Source organism: Diadema setosum, chromosome 1 (assembly GCF_964275005.1).
Source record: "Diadema setosum chromosome 1, eeDiaSeto1, whole genome shotgun sequence".
Taxonomy (NCBI): domain Eukaryota; kingdom Metazoa; phylum Echinodermata; class Echinoidea; order Diadematoida; family Diadematidae; genus Diadema; species Diadema setosum.
In genome coordinates, this window is record NC_092685.1 from 28,891,366 (window position 1) to 28,910,044 (window position 18,679).

Sequence of the window (18,679 nt, forward strand, 5' to 3'; positions counted from 1 at the left end):
GTATAGTGTAAATCACAAGCACAAGTAAGCTTGAAGAAATGGTGTTGTCGTCTTGTCACAAGTGAACTCTCCAATTGGTTTGCTCATGAAATTAACAACTGCATCAATCATCTTGTGGTATAGACATTAAGAATATACTCGGCAATCACATCCCATTATTCTTAATGCCTTTAATGTAAAAAGGCAGTAACAGGCCCTATGCTAACAGTATAATGGGCAACGCCGGGACAACCCTCTGAGAAAAACATTCCTCATGGGTTTCTGTCAGTCAGTCAGTCAGTCAAGCAGGCAAGCAAGCAAGCAAGCAAGCAAACAAACAAACAAACAAACACAGACATGTACAGGCTTGTTTAAATATATTTAATGACTACTGTAGTATTCAAATCCTTTACATTGGTACATGATAAAGCTACTTCCGTTAACCAGAATGGGGCGTTGAATCATTATTATGCAGTTTAACTATAGATTTCGGAAGTAAAAGTGAATTTTGTGTCATATATACACGTATAAGCCAGTTCGGAGTCGGGTCACGAGCACATGGATACAAATGTCCTTTCGCACAATCATGTCATACGGTATCTGTTGCGGTCTCAGACATGCAAGGTATGTTCCTGAATTTTTGACGAACAAAATACCCATATTTCACTAAGCATTTACGGCTCATGCAATGCATCATTAAACACAATAGGTTTTTACATGCAGAGCAAGATTTGCCGAGCTGTGTGCATTTTGTTTTGTTTTGTTTTTTGTTTCTGTCGCTAGTATTATTTTCAACATTGACTACTACTTGAAAGTGTTGCGGATTACATAGAATCAAATCTGTTTCTATTTGTCTAACTGTATGAATTCCTCATCTCGGGACAATGCTACTTCCTTATCATTTTCAACTACCTTAAAAAGCTTTTACTCCAAACGCCATTGAGAGTATTGCAACTTGATACCAAACGAAATGCCCCCATTTTGGTATATTTTGTAAACGCTTTTGGTGATGTACACAACAGAGTTATTATGTGCTTTACTTGCTTGACTCCATTTATGTATAGGTGCAGACTGATGTGCAGTGTAAGGGTCCATTTCTGAGGTGTTTTGACGCGGTTGGGTGGCATATTTGTCCCATTGACAACCTGTACCCTTGATAATTCCTTTCAAATGCAGTTTGAACAAAATGGTAAAAGGTGATTTTTCTCTCACGTTACTATACTCTTACAAAATGTATTCAGATGATCTTATTCTGCTTTATGTAATCCCTGAAATATTCCATCAGACCTATATACATCACAAAAAGCTGCTATCTACCCTTCTGATCTTGCTAAACATAAGATATATCTATGTGTCACACCCTTTGTTTTTTAAAGAATTCCCTCATATACCTGTTTATAAACACCTTCCCAACACGCATTTTCCAATTCTATTAAATTCAGTTGTTGGATAGGTTTCTGCCACAGTTCCTGCACTTTTACACTATCCTAAAATTAAAGAGCATATATCTCAATACTCTGGTCACATAAAGAACAAATATTATCTAAACAAACGAACATTTCAACAAAATAACTTTTATGTAAAATGCCCCAGGAAGAAGTTTAAACCTGAATTTCCCAAGCTTTGACCCTGAATGGGGTATAAGATTTGAAAACCTTGACCAAAGAAAAATATCTCGGTTTACTTTTGCTGAAATTAATAAAATAACTTTATCCATCTCGTCCTTCTGAATCGATGGTTACTGTAATTAGTTAAGAAATACGCATTAATCTTTCCCGAAAATAATAATGTCTCAAAACATTGCTCACACACACACACACACACACACACACACACAGACACAGAGGCACACAATGATTGCGATAAAAAAAAACCACAATACCTTTATAAACACTGAACATGAACATAATCTCACATAACTACTCATAGTGCAGCAGCTGTTATCGTACTCTATTCTGCGTTGCAATAGGAAACTCCCGTCAGCTGATTTCTCACTTACAACATAATGAATAACTCTTAATCTAAATATCCTTTAAAAACGGCTATATAGCCGAAAATTTTGCTAGATATGATTATAGACAGGTGCCTTCCAGCCGGTGATTGGTGTCTTGACCAGTTACTTACAATGGAGCCATTCAACACAGTTGTTATGGTGTGCTTTTACGAAGCTACAAAAAATGTACATACATTTAATTACATTTCGTCTCTGCAATGTACATGTGACTTTACAATCACGTACTTCGTCATAATAGGCACGTACATTATATAAAATCTATTGAATAGCAATATCGATATCGGTAACCGACACATCTTTGACAACGAAAATCTTCACACCAAGAAGGCCAACCACTGCATGCTTGGTTAAGCTGACAAGACAGGCGTAATAACATATGTGATTCCCTAGCTGCATGACTCTGTATACATACATGCTGTTGTATCCTCCGACCCTCACCCACACAGACCAGATGTGATCCTACTACGGGATAGTATTCCGTTAAAATAAAAAGAGAATCAATCCCATTAAAACGTTGGAAGGAAGGTGCATGTATATACACAATGCATTGTATAATACTTATGCTACTTGATTAAGGAGAAAGTACAAAATAGAATATGTGCCTTTATTTACATGTCCTTGAGTACCAGGTCTTACTTGCAGTAGAAAAAGTGTCAGCATTGATAAGCATAAAATGTCTGATACAATTTAATATCAATTTACTTTATTTTGATGACACTATCACGGACGGAGCGCGTCAACAAAATTGCGAGATATTCATTTTCCCGAAGTGTCGATGACCCTACCAATGAACAAAGTGCTCTGTGTAGGGCGATGCCAAATCACGAAAAGGAAAGGATGATCAACTCGGAAGTTAACGGGCTTCGGGGGGTCGCGACGAACGGAATCGCAGCAATTAAATACATACCTAACTGCAGTTGCAGCGGCAGCCTCACTGCCCTCTTCATTAATCTCGACAAAGGCCTTGTGGACCACATCAGAGATGTACAGATCACGATTACCCGAGATGCCCTCAAAGTTGGCCTTGTTTTCGTCAAACGCGTCTGTCATTCCCATGTCACTCAGGACCCCGTTCAGATTGAATTCATCTTCCACTCGGACTTTCGGCAGCCAGATATTGACCAATCTCTCTTTGAGATTATCATTCCATCGTTTGAGCGTGTCGACAGACAGGTTGGCTTCAAGGTGCGCGAGACCATCATCTTTGTTGGGCAAAGCAATCAACATGCTGAAATTATTGCCTTCATAAGGCAACTCCAACACCATGCAGTCCAGGGCGTTGTCCTCGGCTAGTTTAAAATCATCGGACTGGTGCATGAGTTGCACTGGTACCGTTTTCCTTTCATCCAGGACCCTGAAGACCGACTGATTAGTTTGGCGTGATATAAATGGTGATGCCCATGGTCCTTTGAAATATATTGCATTCACTAGTACCATGCGTGTAAGAGAATCCAGAGCTGAGGGTGAGATCAAGTTCTTTATCTTCCCTTCTGTCTGTTCAGAGACCCAGTAGTTGATAGTATGGGCTACCTCTGGTAATGCGAAGTCGGCAACCGCTTCTATGGTGGAATCATAAGATGCTGCGGCAGTGTTAAGGAACTCTTTAGAGAACGGATATCCAGCCTTTCCGTACAATTTGTGTGCAGATCTGATTTCACAATGCGCGATTGGATCGTGCATAAAGGAATGGAGCTGTTTGAATGCCTCGTGAAGATGGTCACCGTCCAGATCGCTAAATCGCAGCACGTTTGATATTTGTGTCGCTGTTTTACCGCAAGCTCCAGCGTATGTCATAGCCAAGGCAGTTGATATGCTTAAGGGGGAAAAGAAGATATTTTGTCCCCTCCGTGTATCTGCTATTTGTTGGTACATGTCTAGCGCGAATGCATTGTTGGCTTCGGCAAGCTGGGATGTAGGTATCGTCGGGTGGGTCGATGATGCCATAGCGTACAGAAGAGGTAAAATCCTGCAGGTAGAATAAGGGCAGATATGATATGTTAGAGAATTTTAGTCACAGAGATATGAATTTTAGCAAACTTGCATAAGGACGATTGGACGATTGGATGAGTAATTATGAATGAATGAATGAAAAATGACATGAGTAATTCTTATGTTACAGTTCAAGTGCAAGTTCAAGTTCAAATTTATGTCGCTTTTCCACAATAAAATAATATATAAACGTAAAGCCTACTTTCTTCAGTGACAGAAATAATGCATTTTAATTTGTACAGAGAAAATAATCATTGAAAACTTGTAGTAACGATATACAATATGTGCTGTATAGTCGTCGCGCCCATTTGACCTTTAACGCCATTCGTGTCGTATTTCGTTCGTTAGTTCTGTTCATAGATGGACACGAAAAATCAATGTATTGCATATATACCGTGTAGTGATTTATGTCAACGAACTTACTTTATGTTGGAAGATGTCTTTGAGCAAAGTAGCAAAAATTATTCTTTACAAAAGACAAAAAGGAAAGAAGTGTATATACTAAACCTATGAGATTGGAATAGAATGTACAGGGTACGTACAAAGGAATGTTCATTTCGTCGCACTTGAAAAATCATTGACTTATACCCCATTCCACATAATTTTTTTTACTCTCTCTTCGGTCACTCGTCGGATGGAAGAATCGTTCTGTTTTTGCTTTGTTTTGCTTTGTTTTTTCTTCACCCAACCACCGCAGTATATCTGATTACAGTCTGATAAATGCTACTTGCGTTAGTCGACTATCAGGTCAGTGTTCACGTCAAGCGTGATCCACATCGGGCGATCTTGCCGCATCGGATCGATCGCACGACATGGATGACACTGACCTGATAGTTAACTTACTATATTATGATGGTGTTTGGCTGTTTCAAAACATAAATACAAAAATCATATGTAAAGTATATAAACTGACAAAATGAAAGCATCGTTCAAAACCCTTATCATTTCAGCTCGATATCACTTTGAGCATGGATTCATATATGCACATGACGCTGTACTTTTTCTGTTGATGTATGAATACCTCATCAAATCAACAGTTATGTGATGAGGTTATTAAAGCATTCATTAGTAGTCTTATGATTGTTATTTGAATACGATCATTTTACTTGTTGACATCATCAAAAGTTAAACCTTTTTTTGTAGTATATCTCATCCATTCCAGACTAACTATTGGCTAGATTTCAGTATGTGGTAGCTTATTCATTTTGCAGCAAGTGGAAGTAAACCAATCAATAATCACATGATGTTTATCGCTTTTCAGATTTCAATAGCTTACACTTCCGCCTAGGTTGATGGTATTTCGTTTGTTTAGAGGAAAACTGATTATCGGTTTAGAAGAGAACCATCTTGTGGACGATTCATGACTGCATGTGTATAAGGATATTTGCCAGTTCCTTCAGCAAACTAGCATTCTTAATTAATGCCGCGTTAATACACAATGTTCTTGGCAACCATCGTGCACGACAGCCTCGTTTCAGGTCAACCTAGAAAACGGGACTGACGTAAAACGGCGAGACGGGATAGGCAAACGTGACAGGCCGCGATTGCCGTTGATCCCGTGTCAGATTTTAAACTGTCAAAAAAAAAAAAAAATGCCACGGCAGTCACGGTGCTACTGAGGAATCGACGGCACGTAATGGGCCGTAACAAAATTTGGAGGCGGTCCGTAGCGGGACGCAACGGAAACTATTGATAGTCTAGCCTGACCAGACGCCGTAAGAACAGCGTCTGGATGATAGCTATAATAACTCACCGGGGCAAGGACTGGAACGAACAAGACTAGAATGTGGGGGGGGGGGGGGTAGGAAAATGCCTCATCTACCCACGGCGCACTGCGTTTCTGGCAAAATGTGGCCGCCGGGAACATGGTGAAAACGCAGCTTTAACTTGAGTCTTAGATTGTTACATTACTTCAGTTTCAACTCGTGAACTTTTTATTAGATCTCATAAGGGTTTAAAAATAAGTCTTCAACTGTTAAGAAAGAAAGAGAAAGCTTCGTTCTTCAGCTTAAACTCCTGCAAGATATGGGAATGGATGCTCCAGGATCAGGGTCGCTTCCAGAGATTTTATCCATGGTAACAATGAAGAACATATAGAACACATTGAAAACAATAGCTCAGATGGATATACAATGTATATAGTGTGTATAGGTGTTACAAAAAACATTTCCCACTTTTTATCCTTAATAGTTCGAAAACTGTATATCACATAATACTGTCATTGATATGAACAATGCTGAGTAGTGTACAGTTTAGTTTGAAGTGATTTGAATATGAAAGCCTAAATCAGTTTCATTAAATCCATGATTAATTTCAAAGTTAGGTTCCAGATTTTGGTCAAATTTTAATCCTCTGTATAAAACTTCAACTTTACGTAGGAACCAATGAATTATTGTGTGTGAGTGTGTGCTTACAATGACCCTGAACAATGGACATGAATACACGTACCACCTTTTCAGAGCTCTGCTCACTAGGCTTCTGGTCTCTTGCAGCAAGGCACATGAATGTTTACTGTATTAATAGGTCATTACGGATTCACTGGGCACTGGTAGTCTGAATTCATGGTACAGGTTAAAATGCATGCACAGAAAAGAAAGTGAGCACATTAGCACGTGTTTCCATGTGCTTGCATACACTACATTTTGAGGTGAACAAAGATGTGTGATAGTGGAATTACTCATGAATAAATGATGAAGCATTCAAACCCTGGCCATTTTCTGGGTGTTAACCACACACTCCCATACACATCAACTGACACCTGCGCAAAGTTCAAATTTGTAGGTTTGAATATAGAACAAAATCTGTACCCTAACTTAAAACTTGATCTTGAATTAAATGAATATGATTTATGCTTTCATTGTTGAATTCCTCCAACAAAATTGTACGCTATTCAGCTATTGCTCATATCATTGTTAGTGTTTTCTGATATATATATATATATATATATATACATATATATATATATATATATATATATATATATATATATATATATATATATATTAACTATTAGGATCAAAAGTGGCAAATGTTTTTTTGTAACACCTGGTTCAGTAAAAGAACTTGGCCTTATAAACTGTAACCCAATACATCCCTGTTACTTGCATGGATGGGTTCCGCATCACTCTAATGGTACTTACCGTACAGCTACGTTGTACAACGTTTACCTTGTAGGTTTGTAGCACAATGGTGCATGCAGCGTGGTGATCAGCAGTAAATGTGTATCGCTGCCAAAAGTTTTTAGCTGTCAAAATGCACAGGTAACTTCAGAGTGCACATGAAGTGCCTTTTGCTACTCAAAAGCATGAAACACGAACACGCCGAAGTCTCTGATATCAACTGTGGGGTGTGGAGGACTGCAGACGTGAACCGGGATTTTTTACATGCAGCAGCCTTTACGATTCAATACATAATACAGTTGATTGACGGGGTGTGGTGTGTCACGGATGTGTACCCTCTAACACCGGTGGTGTGTTTATCGATAATCCACAAACCTCGAAACAGACCGAGAGACAAGGCCAGGGGCGGATCCAGGAATTCTGTAAGGGGGGGGGGGGGCGTAACTATTATTTTTGGTGCCACTTCCAGGTTTCATTTCATTTTTTCTTTTTATTTCTTTTGTTTTTAACGATCACAATAAAGGGGGAGGCGTGCGCCTCTTGCGCCCCCCTCTGGATCCGCCACTGAATGCGTAGGCATTGTGGGACCACCCCCAACACACACACACACACACCAAAAAATGATATCATCATCCGTTAGGGAGAAAAACATACTGTAAATATCGAAAAGTGCACTACAACTGAGGAAAAGAAAGAAACAAGCAAGCAAAGAAAGAGAGAAAGAAAGGAACGACACAATTGAATTGAAAGCTATGATGAATACAATCTCTTACTTGATATTATTTGCGATACAAGATAATCTTAATGTTCAAGTAGACTAATAAATTAGGATACAGTTGAATTAATACTTCGATCTCTAAACGTATTGTCTTCTAAAGGTGATTGCATCATGTGGGGCTATGGTGAACTACTACGGAGGTAATGAAATGAGTGTCCACAACTGCACAATATCACTTTTCTTTCTCGGGTTTTTCTCCTTGATTACTTCACATCGGAACCATTATCCAGTTCATTGAGATTTTTCAGGAAGTGATTTACGCAAAGTATGAATTATAGGTATGTAGGTACAGTTGATGCAATAATATACACACAACAACACAGTTCAATTTTCCATTTTGTTTTATGTTTCTCAGTCAACGAATCAAAATACTTTGTGGTATAAATACAACGTTTTCGTAATGCGCCATAGTTAAACCACCCTGTGGTGTATTGTAAAGCAAGAGGAGAAGTATACAATACAATCATCCTGTGTCCTTCAACATATTATAGATCATCGCTGCGGTATTATTCAACAAATATTAGTTTATAGCGATGTAAACATTTGCGTATTTGGAAGTGAGGAAATCTGTCTTTTTCTCCTTTTTTGGCTATGTTTTGCTTTCACAATTATTTCTATGAAATTTATATTCTGTACAAAACTCCACCGACGATCAACAATTCAGCGGAAAGGATATGAATTAGATATAGTTTGTGTGCCCGATTTTACTGGTTATTTCTTGAAGCCAACTTGACCACGGAACTGCACATAGAGGCCTAAAGCTATAACTTAAGATAGTTTGCCTTTTGGACAAGTTCTCGAACAATGTCATCGTTTATCCCCATGTCACACAGTCCTCACAAGTGAGGACATGAAAATTTCGTCATAATAATGTGAGATTTTTCGGAAAGAAGAATACGTTACACATTTATGAAATTCTTGCGTATTACTCTTTCGTATAACTCTTTAACAAATGCTCAACGTCGACCTTAACAAGCACTGACTTAATCACTGTTTTAGTAAAGCCATGATAAACACTGACCATTTTAGAGAGCGCTTATATTTGTCGATATATACGGCAATTTGACAATCAGTTGAAACACTACGATAATTAACAAAGACATAAAACATACATTTTAATCATTTGAACATTAAATGTCTCAACCTACAGAGAATATCTTACGGATGCATTACATTCATATAGGTGCACTATTTTATTCTTCTCTCACGTGAATATAAGCCCAATCACGAAATAATCCGTTATGCACCAAATGGATGAAACGAGAAATCGTGTTCACCAGGGCATCTTTTTTGTCATACATTGTATATCCATCCTATATCTATCCCAGTTTGATTTAAATGATACAAAGTCATTTCACAAATTTGACATAAAATTGAGTCACATATGTTCCACAAATTTGCAGCATAAAAATCATGATCATTATACAGCGATCTATATAGATACCTTTCTATACACCAAAATTATTTTTAAAAATCTGTGCTAGGCAACTATAGCTCATTAAGACCTTCTGTCTACATGCATCTACCTTTTCCCCAACACAATGATATTTATATTTCTAATACAGTATCAAGATTATCACTAATCATGTAATAGAAATCCTGAAAAGAACTCAAAAGGAGTGCTACAAGGGATCACTCTTTGCCCTGCCTTGGTGTGATGATGACCTCGTAGGGGGTCAGGAGACGGCCCGCAGCCGTTTTTGGGATCATGTTCAGAAGGCTCTCATTCTCCTTGCCCGGTACCTTGGCGAAGGTGTAATTCTGACAAAACCAGGTGAAGATGAGAAAGAGGTCGGCCTTGGCTACCGCCTCTCCGAGACAGCTGCGGCGACCTGCCCCGAACGGCATGAAGCTGGGAGGGTGCTGGCGGACCGTGCCACTGTCATCCAAGAAATGTTCTGTGCAGGAGATCACAGTATATGTTACAAATGATATCCTTAGGTTAGCATAGTGGAATGTGTTATGGAAGCAAAATCATTTTCGAAGGGCTATTTGTGATAATATGTTAACTATTCAATGTTTGAACTGTTGGAAGGTAAGTCCCCCACCCCACCCCCACCCCCCCCCACCCCCACCCCCCCCCACCCCCCCCCCCCCAAAAAAAAATGCATTGCTTCTTAAATCTGCGCAGAAAGTATTATTCTGCAGAAAAAATTCAACATGTTTACATTTATCTGTTTGTGTGTCTGTGTCCGTGTCTCATCTGTCTGCGATCGTCTCTCAGACCCCTTTGCATCTCTCAGCGAATATTGTCAAGGAAGATCAGCGTGAACTTGGCACGGTCGGTACGCCGCACTAGGCGACTCCACGCTAGCCCCGGTGTGATAACTGTTTTTGCTTAAAATACTTTCACGTCGGACTTGCGTGGAGTTGAGTAGTGTTGAGTACCAACTCACGTTGTACCTTTCGCTGTGGCTACGCCGGCCTAACGCAACACTACGCAACACTAAGCATGTGAAAGCCTCTAGGACAACAAACCTGGTTTGAAGGAGTCTGGGTCATCCCATTCCTTGGGGTCAAAGTGCATTGAGTAAGTGTTGATCATGACAATGGCTCCTTTGGGAATGATGTAGCCATCTGAATGTGGGGACAGAACAGGAAGCTTTTTCATATTTTATCACAAGAGTAAAAGCAGTGAAACATGTCGATTTATCAAGGATATACGGAAATATGACCCCTACAGTCATTCCTCGAGTTTTCAAACAGTCCTAGCAGAATTATACCAGTGGTCTCCTAGCTACCCACGAATGATCTGTCATGTCTGCCAATCTCTTTGTCATTGCATATCACTTTAGTGATATATTCATAATACAACCATTCATTAATTTTGGACTTGAGTAGCTGCATATTTTGTCAAGATGAAAGGACGACATGATGGAACCATCGACAGGAAAAACGAGGAAAACACAGCTTTTCCTTAATTAATTCTGCAACACTCTCAGAATTCTACTTTAATCAATCATTAATCTGCCACTAAAGAAAAAAATCATTAGATGTTAAAGAGGCTCACTGGTAAGGTACATGATAAATAATGTTTATGCTAGTGTTAGTTAAAAACACACTTAGCATAGCTGTCTGTATACTTTAATTTTTGACAGACACGACAGTTGTTCTGTTTTAAAGTGGAAAACAATCGGTAATATGAATAAACACAGAATTCCAATCGCGAACAGCCGAGCTGAGTTTCATGTGACCGCAATGTCACAAGGATGTGGTAATTCTGAACACAGTGATTGCGTAGTACATCCTGTTCATACAGCCAAAGAACATGAAAAGGATAGTCGCCCTTCAAAGCTGATTATACTCACGTAGTTCGGTGTCCTTGGTAGTGGCATGTGGGACAGCTATGGGAGCAATGCTGCTGTAGCGCAAGATTTCATAGAGAGTTGCCTCCGTGTAAGGAAGTGTGCCACGATCCTCAATGGTTGGTACACGCGTCTGGCCGATAACTGCATCAATTTCGTTCTGGATCTTCTTTTGGATATCCGGAAATTCCGCGAGAAGAGCAATGGCCCAGTACAGTGTTTCCACAGAAGTTTGGGTCCCAGCTGGAAATATATAAGACGATCAAGGGGGTAAGAAGATGAGAATGATACTTGAGAAATTGGTAACGCAACACAGAAACTCATCTGGGAACCAAAGACTGAATCGCTCTATGAAAAAAAAAAGAGCAAAAACAAAACAAAACAAAAAACTCGCCTCCAAAGATGTCAGCAACGGTCTGGAAGACATGAGTGTCGGTCAGTTTCTCCACATTCTCACCCTCCTTTCTCGCATCGTCCTGGGCCTTCAGCATGAGGTGGTAGAAGTTATCAATGTTTTCTACAAGAGAAAGAGCGAGAGAAAAAAATCCAGGCCCAACAAAAGCTTCAATGGGCAACAGAATGACTTTCAATCTCTAAGCTCCCGTAATGATTCCTGCCATGTATCTCAGTTTTTATCATTTACACTCAAATATGCTCTAGGGACTCCCTGTCCATAGCGATTGCACGGAAATCCCTCGCATAGAAAAAGGGTAAATAGCCCAAATATAGGGGATCATCTGAATGATGCGACCAGCGATCACATATGCTTTTTTTTTTTTTTTTTTTTTTGCTGGACGACCTTACTGTAATGTACAATTACTGCTCAATCCTTCAAGGAGCTTCAGTCAGCTAGACAGGCTAAACTTTTATTTTTTTTTTCAAGTAAGAATATCTTATGAGAAAAAAAAAAAACACACACCAAAGAATCTTGTTCAGGGTTATAATCCCAACGACCTTTTTGTCAGCTATTAACTCGAATGCCCCTTTTTAGGGCTCTCATCACACTGAGTAAGAAACGTCCCAGTTGTAGTGTCACTCATTTCTCAATACTATACTTGAAATAGCTCATTCTCACACAACAATGCACAAAAATAATAAAAATAAAAAATATGAATCAAATGTGAACATGTAAAACACTTAACTTAATAAAAACAAAAGTGAAATGGCACCAGAAAAGCTAATACAAAACCTGGATCATAAGTCTTCTCCGTCCCACTCAGTTGTTCCCTCAAAAACCCAAAGAATGTGTCAACTGTGTCGCGAAGCATCTTGGGTCCACTGGTAGGAAGATGCTTAGCCCAAGAGAAGAAGTCTGCAGCAAGGCCAAGACCGATACCCTCATTCAGGTCGTCATTAATCTTCATCCAACCTGCGACTCTGGGGTCATCAAGGTCATACCTGGTATTTGCAGATGTAATGACCATTTGAAAGAAAAAAAAATGAAAGAATAAGTTTTAAAACCAAGAACTATAGCTGTTTGAAGTCGGCTCCATTCCAAGTTTTGGACGGATGACCTGTCTGCATTGGCACTTTTCTCTCAAAGTAGATTATCTTGAATTCATTGTTAATTTTCCACCATTTTTTCCCCTCCAAATATCTTATGCGCCAGAGATAATGACAACAAGTCCAGGTACTGTAAATGACACATCTTTAAATCGGAGATCGGTTGTCCAGATGAATTATTCATGGTAACGGGAACTCCATCAATAAATACAATAATTTCAAATGAGAAATCATACACGCTTTGGATATAATTCCCTTTGAAACACCTTGCATGTCATGTGTGAGCCACTACATACACTAGCACTCTTACACACACCTGGTATAGGCCCTATTTTGCACAGTGAAGAACACTGGTTAAAGTGTTAATCTGTCCCTCCTTTACCTACAAGACTGTAACATCGGGTGCATTAGTTTGCACCATTTGTAGTACACTGACATGAATTGAGGTTTTACTTGAGGTTGTACTTGGAGAACAACAGTAATAGGTAATATGTTGATTTTCTTCTCAGACCAATGGCACACCATCTACATTCTATTCGTACCACTGTGAAACTCAGTTATAACACAACGTGTTCTGACATTATGTGAAGTAGATTGAAGAAACTATAATTCAGCTGTAAATTGAGAAAATCGTGAAAATCAAAGCTTGCCTTTTTCCGAAACACATCTGTGAGAGGATGTTGTAGAGGAGAAGATTGAGGAGGATCTTTGGGTTGATTGGTTTGCTGCCGTTCTCACTCAGTGCCTTCTCCAGCTTGGGATACATGCTGGAGATCAGGTTCTGCAGAGGCTCCCCGGTAGCAAAATGTCTGTGACATGAAGAAGAGAAAGTAGCATTCAATAATCGTGAGCCAAAGGGCAAGTAATCATTATTTTGATGGTGTCGTGAGTGTCCAGTCACTGTCAGGTCAATGTCCAGTAAGATGACAGACTGGCTAACTGTGTGATGCATCTCTTTTGTAATGCTTGTGGAGCGAGGAGATACACAGATTTACCCACCCATCTAAGAATGTTCTGTTTGCTCTCGTTATGTCCAGGCAAAGATTTGAATTGAAAAATAAAATTTATGGCTCACATTTACAAGCACATTTGTAAGTCATGTGACTCCTTCGTTAACCAAACAAACAACCAAACAAACCAAACAAGATATGCACTAATGGGTTAGTAGCACAGGTATGTCATATAAAATGAACATGTTGCGCAAAACTCGGGGCAGGATAATATGTTTGTTTCAAAGAAAGATAAGAGTTATTTCCAACTTACCGCAGGGCTGTGTGAGCCAGCTTGCGATGAAGTTTCCAGGTTTCAGAGAAGGGTCCAAACACAATGTCTTTATAGCCTTCAGTGAATATCTCAACTGGCAATGAAGGAAAGTAGTTATGAAATACAGAATCAAACATTTAATATCAAGGCTAAATATACCCCCCCCCCCATAAAAAGCAAAAAACAACTCCCTCATAGAGAGGTAACAAGAATTCCTGCTTCATTTTTCTACATGTCGAAAAACTTTTAAATCAACTTGTACTATCAATTCCAGCTTAGTGAGTTTATGAGGTAATCATGGGACGGGAACAGTTCTCAACTGAGTTTCAGCTTTCCTGGCTTCCCGACACATTTATATTCAATACTTGCTGATTCTCATTTCTACATGTATATCTTTATCAGTTAACAGTTATATAAATAACAAGCACAGTGTATTGCTTTTCAACTTTGGCATAATTCTGTCACTCAATCGATTGAAAAAGTACATGTACCAACATCAAAATGGCTTGTCAAACAGAACATACTAATATGCCTTCAAATCTAAAGACCACGTATGCTATAAAGCTCCCTTAACAAATATTTCTTGGCCTTGTACAAAGCTTGTCAAAAATTAGTACCACACGTAAGTCCACTGGCTTTGGGCTCTTAAAAGTATACCAATTAGTGTTGCATGATGGGGAATGACAATATTGTGCCTGTTAGCGACAGTAATATGCGTTTACATTATGAACCGACAGTGGTGGATGAGAGATGTGTAACTTTGGACATGGATTTGTGTGACATTGGCTTCGGAGCTACTATTTGTGTTGTTGCTACTGTTGGACAAATATATACAGAAAATATAAAGAGAATTTCACACAATATGTTTTTTTTTTTTATGAAGAGTATAGGCTCCCATACATCTTCCCACTTGTAACTGACACATTTTGCAGGTATTATTAAGCCTGCCTTCCGAAACAGGTAAGCCAACAGCTCTTTCATTACTAAATATATGCTAGAAAATGAAAATTTATCTTAATTTTCTTTATATTCTTTGTACATAGTCGTTCAAACACGACGTCACAAAGTCTTGTCTTCTCATCCAGCCACGGTGATACTGAAACTTAAGAATTCATAACTTTTGAAGAGATAGTCCGTTTTTCATCACACTTGATTGATGTATTCCACTCATTTTTTTGCTTATACTCACTCCACACATATATTTGGGTTTCACTTCCCTTTGAGTGAAGAGAGAGGTTTAGACTATGACCTATAGACATCAATGTTTGAACTCGCAATCAAACATCACGAGGGAAAAACAAATAAATTGTATCCATCATAACAGTATAGAGTTTGAACCGTGACTAACATTTTTTTCCTTCTGTTAAATCAGATGAGCCAAAGTAATAACTGGCCGGCTCCCACAAGACCATCGTACTGTACCTTATATTATGTATACATCCGATGAACCGTATTCTCTGCTTCCTATATACGTTACAATCTACAGATTCAATTTAATCGGCTGCGCCTCATTGAATGGATCATTTCATCTTTCACCTCATAAAATATTATGTCCATATTACAATTACAACAGTCATTGTCTGCGTAATGTGTATGAAATTAACATTAGATTATGTAAGGCAATGCAAAATCGCCAAAATATAACCATTCTTTGACTCATGTTTTGTTCTAGGGAACTTACGGGAGTAAAATTCTGGCCGTCCAGCAAAATCCACTCCTTGTTTGATGACAGCATCTTTGATGGCCTTTTGACCATTTAGAACTACCATCCATCGTTCTCCAACCTTGAAACCAAAGATGTTGCCATAAACCTTGGCCCACTGTCCAAATACAATCTCTGGGCTGTTATTCATGGCTAGATACAACCATTGTGAATCAAGAGGAGAGCAAACAAGTTAAAGTACAACCTTATCACACACATAGTCAAAGATAAACAATATTCCAAATGATGGTAGATGACAATGACTTTCAAATAGAAATAAATCATTCAGCAAAAAACAGTATAAACAACAGAATCCTCAGTCAGATTCGCAAACTCCTAAAATGATTATATTGCCTTACAGCTTTTGTTTCAACACATTTTCTAATATACGAATAGAATCATTATTGTTGAAGTTACAGCAAAACCGTTCAAAGCTCATAATCTTAATCAACATTGTAGATACCTATAGGACATAAAAGCTATGAAATTTTCCTCTGGCAGACGTTCCTCCAAAGTGTACGGTAAATTCATTTTGTTTGTGATAGCTTTGTACTTCTTCAATTTTTCAACTACAGTAGAAAGCTAAACTCTATACCTCTATACCCCTAAAGATGTATGGAAAGATGTGATCAGTGATGTTTACAGAGCAACTTTTCATCTTCACTACCTAACTAAAGTGATGGCACCAATAGGCTCTGATTTTAAACACTACAAAAATCATAGTTATTTTTGCTTTAGATATTAACTAAATAAGTTTGCCCAGTTTTTTTTTTCTTTTTTTTTACGATGCATGTACTGTATTATTTTGGAAAAGCTCGGGACAAAACTCAAAATATAGGTGACAAATGCCAAAACACACAAATGCTCTCAAATTCATGGGGAAATGAAGCATACAAGCATATCTCTTTGACTTTTTTGAACTGAGATGTCAACTTATATACAATCATAATGGACATTGTGCAATTTTATGCATAATATACTAATGCCCAGTTTGGTCATTTGTTTCTGGTGCACGACATCGGGCTCATTTCAGTGGTCTAGCCTGATGTTTAATTGCAAGGCGCCAAAACTGCAGACACCAATGCACCAAGCAATATATTCAGAGATGTGTAACGCCTTGTTAGTGCCATCCTTGCTGGAAATAACTACAAATAGCAAACGGTCCATTAATTGTCTGGTCCTACTTACCAAAAATACTCCCCACGATCGGGAGTCCCCTCGGTCCCGGAGGAAAGCGGCGTGGTCTCTTCACTGACCAATAAGCCAGAGTTAAGGTGACCAGTCCAAGAGCTGCTGTGATGGTCAGACTATTAATCTGACGTACACTGGAAACCGTTCCTAGTATGTCTTTCATACTGGACATCTTCTGTATATTTATGATTGTTTGGAACATTGAATAAAAGAGAAGTCAAGTGTCAATATGACATCACAGATCGAGGATAGTTATGCCCTTCTCACTATAGTCAGTAATTTTTTACACACCTATAATTCCTTCTGCGAAAAATTTTGACCACACAACAGATGTGCGAGTAAATCTTCAATTATTATTAGACGATCACATGTAACACAACACTTACAATTATCATTACCCAGTTCTACAATGAAATCATTCCGTCATTAGTCCATTTTCATTCAGACAGAAAAAAATACAAGCGTTGGTCTCTAATCAAAAGAAGTGAGAATTCCTATTCGAATATTTGCATGTAGGTCCAATTATTTGAACGTTCTTTCACCATATAGATTTTAAAAAAAATGTACTTGGCAATTTTCCCCTCTGATGAAACGTATGATACGATATCGGTGATGAAATAATAACTATCGATGACTGACTCTTCTGTAGTCCTGTCTGAAGAGAGAGAGAGAGAAAAAAAAAAACAACTTGTGACACCACTGATGGCTTAGCCTGTTAGACTCCACAAACACTATCAAACACTCACAATGACCTCTGCATACTCCTTCATTCTAAGTACAGTGTATTTTTGATTGAGCTTCTGCATTTGTTGTTAAAAAAACAGTGGGTCAAACCAAGTCTATGTATTATTCTCCCCTAATGTAATAACTCATGTAATATCAATCCCAATTATAATAACGCTGCATGTAATATCGACCGCAAATGTAATAGCTTTTAACCCTAAGAGAAGTGCAATTACACTGTTAACCTTAGACGCTACATTTAATAACGTTTAACTTAAAATGTTATAAAAGAGACAACTCTTTAATAATGTATTGCTCTTTCTTTTTCTTTGTCTTATATGATTCTACATTTAGGGTTGACATTATATTGCGTTGCATTACAATTATGGTGTTAGAGACTATAGATTATAGTAATAGAATACTACAGTGGCCTACGAAACCTTGATTCTACCCCCACTTGCTAACAGTCTCGATCTGATCAGGTGTTTTCCCACAATCACCATTAATAGTATACTCAACTCCATTTTCTCCAAGATATTTGCATAATTTAAAAAAGAATTTGTTACAGAAAACTCCCTAGGGAGTTATCAGTAATGTTCTCAACTACTGTAAGACTAGTCCACCACTTATGAACGAGGACTATGTATAATGTATAATCTAATGCTGTACGTGAAGTTAGCCTTTTCCATACAATGCATGCTTGAGCTATCATAGGAGGTGGTCCAAAGGTTGTACTGCATGCCAAGTTGGTAAACTTCGGTTCGTGATATAGACAGAAGAATAGGCAAGAAAGAATTAAGCGAGATAGGGAGTGGGCTGCATGATCATGGCTATACCAGTGTAATTTAATGACAGATGTCTGTCATTAACAAATTACCAATTTAACGCTTATGGCTCATTTAGTCTGCTTTGGAATGCTGATTCTTTGCCGAAGACTTGATAGACTCTCTATATAGCTAGTTTTCAAACCGTTTGTAATTAAGTTGATCTGTTCCTGGCGTTTATGGATCGAGTAAATGTTGCTGGCATTGGTGACAAACTTTCAAGTGGGTGCAATGAAATGACAATGTTATATGAAGTTGTCAATATCTGCATATCTAGGATCGGATCAGG

General features: G+C 38.5%; 1 protein-coding gene and 1 pseudogene across 1 annotated transcript; both read right to left on the minus strand.

Moving 5' to 3' along the window:
- Positions 1–2,749: 2,749 nt before the first annotated feature.
- Positions 2,750–3,937, minus strand: LOC140229480 (leukocyte elastase inhibitor A pseudogene; annotated as a pseudogene).
- A 5,531-nt stretch (positions 3,938–9,468) lies between these two features.
- LOC140229312 (steroid 17-alpha-hydroxylase/17,20 lyase-like) lies at positions 9,469–17,006 on the minus strand. The gene is made up of 9 exons (XM_072309590.1): positions 16,841–17,006; positions 15,632–15,805; positions 13,951–14,044; positions 13,338–13,496; positions 12,374–12,582; positions 11,579–11,701; positions 11,188–11,427; positions 10,358–10,456; positions 9,469–9,777 (listed from the first exon to the last, which is right to left on the minus strand). Exons 1-9 carry the CDS (start codon positions 17,004–17,006, stop codon positions 9,512–9,514), a joined length of 1,530 nt encoding a protein of 509 aa, XP_072165691.1. The 3' UTR covers positions 9,469–9,511.
- Positions 17,007–18,679: the final 1,673 nt, after the last annotated feature.

Excerpts from the sequence above, each read along its gene's own strand:
- LOC140229312 (XM_072309590.1), bottom strand. The coding sequence starts at position 17,006 with ATGAAAGACATACTAGGAACGGTTTCCAGTGTACGTCAGATTAATAGT. Across the intron at positions 15,806-16,840 it reads GATCGTGGGGAGTATTTTTG|CCATGAATAACAGCCCAGAG; the intron begins GTAAGTAGGACC and ends GGTTGTATCTAG. Across the intron at positions 10,457-11,187 it reads TACCAAGGACACCGAACTAC|ATGGCTACATCATTCCCAAA; the intron begins GTGAGTATAATC and ends CCCCACATTCAG.